The sequence below is a fragment of the Neltuma alba genome, unplaced genomic scaffold (genome assembly GCF_004799145.2).
Source record: "Neltuma alba isolate B1F8T4 unplaced genomic scaffold, ASM479914v2 tig00002686_pilon, whole genome shotgun sequence".
NCBI classification, from domain to species: Eukaryota; Viridiplantae; Streptophyta; class Magnoliopsida; order Fabales; family Fabaceae; genus Neltuma; species Neltuma alba.
Window position 1 is genome coordinate 88693 of NW_021632968.1, and position 9495 is coordinate 98187.

At 34.6% G+C, this 9495-nt stretch overlaps 1 protein-coding gene across 1 annotated transcript; it reads right to left on the reverse strand.

Moving 5' to 3' along the window:
* Positions 1 to 613: 613 nt before the first annotated feature.
* On the reverse strand, positions 614 to 9490 carry LOC114735459 (putative DUF21 domain-containing protein At3g13070, chloroplastic; the record flags this gene model as incomplete). The annotated part of the gene is given in 15 exon segments (XM_028923166.1): positions 614 to 1128; positions 2135 to 2305; positions 2609 to 2725; positions 3111 to 3176; positions 4079 to 4170; positions 4825 to 4888; positions 5000 to 5078; positions 5173 to 5312; positions 6505 to 6586; positions 7167 to 7203; positions 7206 to 7269; positions 7423 to 7500; positions 8451 to 8544; positions 8629 to 8726; positions 9278 to 9490. Coding segments are annotated over 15 exon segments (1638 nt in total), but the record flags the coding sequence as incomplete, so codon positions are not given.
* Between the last annotated feature and the right edge of the window lie 5 nt (positions 9491 to 9495).

The following is a 9495-nucleotide window of genomic DNA, read 5'->3' on the forward strand; positions in this document are numbered from 1 at the left end:
TATCTTGTTAATAAATGTTTTAGATATTCTTGGATATTGATGGATATTTATATATGATGATATTTATATTTGTAACTTAATTTTATTAATGTTTATGTCTTTTATTTACAATTTTATTGGTTTATTTTCATTTTTTTGATAAAAAATATCAGAAATATAAAAAATGATAGTTTTTCTTAAATGGGCCAAAACCCGCAGACCGATCCTGAACTCGTTAGCTTAAGGGTCGAGCCTAGCAAATTAGAATATTTTTAAAATTTCAACCTTAAAAAGCCAACCTTTTTAAACCCGCCAGTTCTGAAGGGTCAGCCCTGGAGGGTCAGGCCAGCCCTGATTCCTACATCTAAATTTTACTTTGTCTCATGCGAGACTTCTTTAGGCCTAGGCTTGCCTCCTATTTCCAAAATTAAAAAAAAAAAAAAAAAAAGAAGAGTGCATGCACGCGCACGCGTGAGAATCGGAGAGGGGGTTTAGATCGTCCAAGTAAAAGGGGGAAAATAAATTTATTTCCTTCGAAGTAGTGTCTGAACCAGAGCATCTCAAGTCTATTTCTGATTAGCAGTAATTTTTTCTTTTTTGGCCAATTCTGATTAGCAGTAATGGAAATTGGAAATGAAATAAATTCCAGCACCTTCTACTGTAGGCTTCCTCGTTTTTATCTGTACAGTTTCTTTTGAATGAAATACTTCCCTTTTATTATAGAGGAAGAAAATACAAGCCGCAAATAAAGCCGACGATGCAAATGCATCTCATCCCACTAATCTCCCTATTATCCAATGAATTATTCTCATTCTTTTCAAGTCTCTCTCTCCCCCCAATCTTCACATCATTTTATGATGTTGCAAGAATAGCACAAAGCCCCCCAAAAACAAACAAGCAAACAAATCACGAACGGTCATGACCATTTTTGGCTTCATGTTCAACTTCATCAGATAGGCTGTCCTGGGGTCTCTCTGAGAATGCTTCTCCATCATATTCCGCGCTATCCGAATCTTCTTCATCATTCCATCTTCTCTTCATGATTTTTGGGACCAGCCTAGTTACTTCCTTGCTCTCCAACATTTCTTCTTCATTGTTTATTCGTTCAAACCGAACAGCGCTCACTTTTCTAGCATTTCCTGCTAGTATCTGGGGGGAAAATAAAACAATAAGCTTGCATGTACTCTGCACGTTGCAGGAGAGCAACGGAGAATACAGAAACGACAGTAAATCCGTATTCTCCCCCCCCCCCCCAAAAAAAAAAGAAAGTAAATCCATATTGAAGGAGCTCTGAGATTATCATCTTAATATGATCAATAAGGATGGTACAAGACACATTTTTCAATGTTCATCGTGGTCACATTCTTCCATATTTTATCCATCTCTTCCATAACCCTGGGGATATGTTTTTCTCCAACTCACACAAACCTGCGTGTGCTTCATCACCCCATGCCCATGTTGCACCTTCCCAATATATACTATAAAAAGATCACTTTTATCAAACATCTTTGAAATCACTATGCCAATAATGGATCAAGAAATTCAGATACCTGTATTCTTTAAATTGCATATTTCACTTTGAAATCTTTAGTTGGTTCCCAAAAAAAAAAAAAAAAGCCTTACAAAATCTTTAAGAAGTTCATAATTTGTAAGCACACTCACAAATTATCCAATAAGTATTAAAAACATTTCTAATAAAAAAATTCCCAACAGAAATACTAACAAAGGCATTGGTGGAGTGGACTCTAGAAATATCCGAGACTGGGAATTTTAGCAATACTACAAGCTGGATGCACTAATGGTGTAATTGGCATATTGGAGCTAAGAGTTACATTGCTAAGCAGTAAACGTCGGGACATTTATATCGTATATAGATACCATTCCCCTAGTATTATACAAAGTCTAAGGAATGAGTTGTACGGGGCTTGTGGATAGTGAGTCTTGCTCATGCTATAGATTATATTATATATATCTTGATTTGAGTAACAACTGAGATTCGAGAGCTAGAATTTATTGATGATATTTCTGTTGTAGTTAGTTATTATATGCACCCTTGATGCACCTGGCTCGCTAATCTTTCCTGTTCTTACCCTTTCCAACTTTTGAGGAGGCATGGAAAACACAAACACGATTTCCAGAAATTAAAAAAAATTACCTCGAGTTTGAAAATTTGATACTTCTCCTTTGCCTCCTGGTTATCACCATTAGACTCGTCATTTTCATCTTCATCTTCCCTTTCAAGAACCACCTTGACACTCTCACCTGTCCTTGGGATATAGCCAAATGCTTCACACACAAAGCCTGAAACTGTCTCATATTGATGACCCTGTAATAATGAAAGTTAACCAAGCAAGCGTTATGGGAACCATCTAAGCAAACCCGCTTGACTAGGCTCTACAACTTGAGGAAAAATCTCAGACTCAGTTGGCTATTCTATGGGTTGATTCATAAAATTACTCATGACAAATGGCTCTGTGTGTTGTAACATATGCTGGTATAGCAATATGGAAAGTTGCATTAACTCCAGCCAAATACAAGGTTATTAGACTACATCACATTTGCTAAACCTGCCACTTTGTTTCATTCATAAGCCAAGTATAAAAGCTGCATATATTATAAAATAGCGGACCTCTGGCATCTTGATGTTCAAATCTTCAGAGAGCTGATCTATTGATGTATTTGCATCCACATCAAATATACCCTCGGCTCGCATGACAATGTACCCAGTTTTTTTCTGTATCTCCTCCTGTTGAATAACCAAAGAAGAAAAGGAAATTTATTTTAATGGAATATCAATTTGCAATTTGCAATTTGCAAATCGTTATAACAACAAACACATTTAACCGTTGATAATTCCTGTTGACAACCTAAGAGGAAAAGCCAAAATACCTAAACATTCGATATTGTTATTCCTTATAGGCAGAACTAGAATGAGAATAATGCAGAAAGGCATTCTGATGTGCATATTAAACAAAATCATTCTACAATATCTAATCAGCAGTACCATTTGCAACCTCTAAGGAGCAAGATTATTGTATATTTGCTTACCAAAAAGGCACAGAAATGCATGGTTTTCTGGTGGAACTGATGAAAATGAACAAGGTTTTCAAAGAATTGGTAACGAGTTTTACCTTTGAATCATTTTCATCAAAGATTTCACCAACAATTTCCTCAACAGCATCTTCTAGAGTTACAATCTACCAAATTGAAGCACATATCAGATATTGAGGTTCCAAGCAAATCAGCTTGCAGCATGTTAGAACTTATAGGAAAAGCATGTAAAATAGACTTCAGAAGTAGTGTTTAGCAATAAATCTAATTAACTACACCTACCTAGCAAACTTCACTCTGAAATAAGATATATAAAAAATATTTACTCAATTTGTCAAACAAAATGCCATAGTCATGTGCCGGGGTGAATCATAAAATCATAAAAATGAAAAAATTAACTGGCCACAGGAAAACTGACAATAGAAAAGTATCAGCTATAAAACTAGTAATGGTAATGGCAGGAGATTGATTTGGTGATGGCAGGAGATCGATGTAATAGCTATCTACTAAATTAAAAGAATATAACAACCTTATAGATTTTGAGTTGAAAATAAAATTAGAATTTTTAGATAATTTGCAAATAATTGCGCAGGAGCACATAGTGGTTGTGACCTCTAATTCCCAATTAACAACAGGAAGACAAGAAAATAATGTGTATTGAAAAACAAAAAACCAGAGAAAGCATGATTTAATAGCTACCCTATCATAAGCTTCCTTTACTATATAAAGCTGAATAGCATGATATACTTTCAATGAATCAAACATTTTACATCATATTTTAGTGTTTGATGTCAAATACAGATCTATTTTAGTTGGCTTTAATAAGGCGTGTCCATACACCCACAGTTCCACCATACTCATGGAAAGACGAGAGAAACAGAAATTCAGAGATAGCATGTTTTAATTGCCACACTATCACACGCTAACTTTAATTGACAACGCTAATTAGGATGATATATTTTCAAAGAATCAAACATTTGACTTCATATTTTAATGTTTAATGCCAAACACAGATCTAATTTAGTTGACTTTAATGAGGTGTACATACTCCCACAGTTCCACCATACTCATTAAGCACAACCGCCATGTGAACTTTCCGGATTCGGAACTCTCTGAGAAGATTCCAAACAGACATTGAATCTGCATAGCCAATTATAAGAATTTATTCACCCACTAATGTACATTAAACATAAATGTTATTCTTAACCAAATTTCAGTACAAGGAAAAAAGAAGAATTACTAAATAGAATAGTCAGATAGAAGAAGAAAGAATAGTCATTAAGAATGCAGACAGTGCATGTATGCAACCCATATTGTTTTCCACTTTCCTTCTGTTGATGCCAACTAGCAAGTAATTTGGCAGAAGTAAATGAAATTCCAAGATTATCAAGAGAAAATGATGTCTGGCAATATCATGATAGCAAGCCTGTTCTATATTCTGGGACAAAAGCCCCCAAATCTACCCCAAACATGCAATGAGATATATGGAGCAGCACGTGGTCAACAGGGCAAGAACATCTGACTAGCCTTTCAAGCTATAGTTGTCCAATATCGTTAGGAGGCAAGACTGACTAAATGCAATAGACATAGAATACTCGCAGACCAATGTTTATATTTTTTTTATCTACTAGGAAAAATGATGAAAGGTGAAAAATAGGAAGCAGATTTGGAGAGACCAGAACTCAAGCTGAATATTCCTTATTTTGATGTGTTCCTGTCTACGCTTTAAGTGTAACAGCAGCCAGAAATATGGACATAATTCACTCACACACGGTTGAGGACGAAATTAGTTACCAGGAACAAAATATGCGGGCTTGTGTGCCATGTCTCCAACAGTGGTACTTTCTAGTAGCTCACCCTTCAAAATCAAAGAGATTACAATTCTGCAAACTATGAGATTGGGGGATAGAATTAATAGCCAAAGCAATTATAACAAGTACAAGAGATGACAGGAGTTAAATCTCGCAACCTTTTGAACATAGTCCAGGAGATCCATTGCATATGCAATACCCATTATATTATCAACACGCTGCTCAAAAACAGGCACCCTAGAAAAGATATCATGACCCAGTTAGCAAACTTAAAAGAAAAAAGAAAAAAAAAAAGAAGCATGCAACATAAACTCAAATGATCTAGATATACCTTGAGTATTGATGAGTGACCCACAAGTGGTGAAAATCTACAAGGCTTGCACTTGCATCAATCGCGACAACATCAACAAGGGGTGTCATGACTTCTCTGACATGAGTGTCTTTTATCTCCAGCACATTTTCAATCATATCCTATGAAAAAGAATTAACTTCATCATTCATACTCACCAGAAAACTAAAAATATGTGACAAAGGAATATACTTTTTTCCCGCACGTCTGATCATTTCATTATTAACTATATATGAATATATATATATATATATATATATTATATATGCCGTAAGAAACCTATAACAGTCACTGAAAAAGTAGTGTTTTCCTTAGAGAATCAATCACTTAATCCTGTTTTCAAGATTAACATTTTTGTACGGTTCCCAAAAAAAGGAAAAAACAAAAGAAAACCTTTTATTTTCCATTCATGATTTTTATCATCTTATGTGTGAGAAACACAGTGGTTTCTAATATTAGCGCATTTGGGGGAAAAAAAATCCTCTTTTCAATAGAGGATAAAGATTGACACATAGCATCATACGAAAAAATGGAATGTTTTCCTCATCCAATACGTCCCACTTATTTTTATACTGACGATAAGTCACTATTTTTATTAGCTTATTACAACATATTTTGATTTCAATTACATTTATAATAAAAAATAGTACAGATAATGGAATATTCATTTTAATTTTATATACATTAAAAATGACTATTAAATAGGAAGAATGCCACTGGGGTGCAAATATAGCATGCATAACCACTGTCAGATTAACAGCTGGTGAAAATAAGTTCATAAAATATATCAACTTAATGTAAAGAATATAGTTGCTTATATGATACATAATGTCAAGCAACATTCCATATTAAACACCAACGGTTCTATCAAATACTAATAATGTTCTCAAAACCAGTCATTCTTTGTGCCTTCTAGATTTAGAATATAAATCATTCCATTCATTTATCACTTTCTGATGCAATTGCAAATATATCACAGTTATTTTAACATATTCTCTATATACAAAAAATAGTCTATTGCAAGTTAACAAACATTTCAGATTTTAATTTCACAGCAACAATATATTCCTTGTGTGACAAAAACAGGTTTAGCGTACTAATGAAATCATTAGAGTTCACAGATCATTAGTAAATAATAAAGTTACCCAAAAAACTGATGGGGGAGAAAGGAAATATAATCACTCCTGAAAGTAAATTCCAACATAAATCAACGCCAGCATTGGTATTATGGATGCCATAATATATAAACTAAAATATTTTTCTCCACTTTATTAACTTTACTAGAATAGAAAATTAATGTTTAATGTTTAATACCTGTTCTTCCTCCTCTATTGCCCCACTCAACTCTGCACCTCTTAACATCAATTTCAGTTCATCCTCAGTTACATAGGGTTCACTGGTACAGTTAACATTGACAACAGTTCAGTGCTAGCAATAAGCATCTATTGAATATCATACCAACCAGCAAATGACAAAAGAATTCCACATGCACACTTTAAGCTACGTGAGATGTATTTTTGCAGATAAAACATGTTAAACCGACATTTTCCCTTGAAACAAGGTTTGGCAAATACATTAAAGATTATTTTGTTCCCAAATAAATTCCACAACATGCACGCACAAAGTTTTTAATATTCCCAGGGAGATTCTGTTTTACTGTCCACCAACTTATAAGTCCAAAATGGCCCCAATAAGCTAGCGCCTAAAATTCATTAAATTATTAATATAACAATTTCATCTCCCCAATAGGACCCTTTGCAGCTTCCTGACAACGTTTAGGTATTGCAAGGTGCATAAACTGAACCACAGAAACTTAACAGAAATTCCAATGATGCAAATACAAAGACATTATTGCAGAGATGAAAGGATTAAAATTGTGACAAAAACTATTAGGCACCAAAATCTCTGATAAAATGCTAGAAAAATATATACAATGCAACAAGAAAGAACAATCTCTAGCTATCTTTACAGCAGACCTTCTTCCTTTTAAGCCAAGCAATTTCAGCATCCCATTGAAAGGTAAGTGACAATTCTTCCTGCTGGGTACAATACCAGAGAAAGCCAAGCCACTGGCCGGACCTACAGGTATTTAGAGCCACAATTTGTTATAAAATGGAGCCAAGGCAGGAATGAAATGTAAATACAAGAAATGATGTATTCACATCTACGGAGCACTATTTCAGCATCAAAATAATATATTAAGGAACAAAAAAAAAAAAAAGAACAACTTACAACAAATCGGGCCACCTCTGTTGCATTATGAACAGCTATACTCTTTGGAGTGATTTCAGTGAGAAGCAAAATGGCAACCTAAAATGAATAAGGAGAAAAGACAGAACTAAGATACTTATGTAAAAACAAAAGAAAAGAATTTCTTACAAAAGGAAACACAGTATTGAAATCATGTTGTACGTAACATCATTTTTCTTCACAAAAATAGTTTATGAATAGAAGTCACAAACAGCCAGACTGTGAAGCATGCATCAAATTTCAGAGGATAAACGATCAAAAAGTTAAGACGAAAAGAGACTTTTCTTTAAATCATGCGGGGTGCAATTTTAGTGATTCAAGACCAAAAATGTTCTTGTTAACATCTTTGAGAAAACTTTCCGTTCATACCAATGAGTACCACCCAGGTAACAACGACATTAGGGAATGGGGAAGAGAAGAAAGTGATCATATGATAAGATTCAGTCCATCATGGAGATAACGGAATGATCCCAGCAACCAAGCAGCTCAGGGACAAAAAAAGGAAATCCTACAGGCTTTTCCTCTTTAACTTAGAAGCCATGCTTTATTAATTGAGTTAAATTCCCCCCCCCCCCCCAAAAAAAAAAAAAGTTGAGTTAAATTTGGTAGCATTTTTGAAGTAATGATCATGTGGCAAATCCAGGTTAACATGTCCTCAAGTCTAAATGAAGCATTAATGCAGTTTTCTGTCACAATTACTATAAAATAAACACTCAAAAATATTTCATAACAAGTATATAAAGCAAATTAGCGATTAGTGAATAGAAATTTAAAATATGAAACATTAATTAGGATAATACAGGGGATAACCTACGTCCACAAAAGAAGTGTGATATATATACTGATAAATAGAGTGTTTCAAAGTAAATTAGAAGTTTAATAGCCTGGCGGGCCTAGATATTTGCGAGTCAAATTCAATAGCCTAGACTCTTTAAACATTTTCTCACATGCTAGAAGAGCTAAACTTCTCAAATTTTCAACAGCTCAATTGAAAAATCAACGAAACATACCGTCATCACTCCTGTTGCTGCACTAACACCAGCTTCACCAAAAATAGCAGTTGCAGCTTCCGTGACCAGGGCTGTTGCTCCAATATTGACTACACTGGGTAAATAAAAGTAGAGACAAATAAGAAAGACATTATTGAAGTAGAAGTCATGTTATGGGCTAATGGAGCAAGAGAATTACGTCGTGCCAATAAGTATAGTTGTAAGGAACCGAGTAACATCACTTCGGAGCAGTCTAAAGACACCATTTTCGGACTCCTTTTCAGCCAACTCACGAACCTTTGCACAAAATATCATTAACAATGATAAGACTTTAGACTTCAACCAGCTTAATTATTAACTAACATAAATGCTAAGGTAAAGCCAATGTGCACAAAATTACAGCCCCAATGAAGGCATAAATTCTGAAATACTAAATTCTTAAACAAGTAGATAGTCAACTGATATCACATAAAGGTGAACTAAAAAATTCAGAGCTTAAGTGGCATTAGAAAAGTAACTGATAAACTCTGCAGTCTAGCCGACAGTACAGCCAAAATCTCTTTTGTGAAATTTCTACTAGCATGTTTGCTAAGAGGCTAGTGTCCAATTGTCTAAGATGACTACACCTCTCTTTACCTAAAGGCAAACTTTGGACATTCATATGCATGTTAACAAGCCCATCTCAATTCCCCACTACACGCACCTAGAAATGTTAATGCACCCCAGTCAATTTCCCTTTTGTCAATTAGACTTTGTTAAGTAGGTCTAGATAAATTGATGTTTCAATACCAAACATTATAATCACAACTTATAACCAGTTAGCATATGGTCAGGACAATATTTCATACCTTCCAAGGCCAAAGGGTAGTAATTGAAGTCTCGGCCATGGAGAAAAACGCTGAAAGACCCAAAAGAAATACCAGTACCAAACCTTGCTCCTTAAACATCCGAAGAACTTGTAACACCTTAGGCCATGCATTTCTGAGCAACAATACGCTCTGTCCAATAACTCCATATCCAGCGTTTACTACACCTTCAATTGCGAAGACTCGTTGACATCCAACGA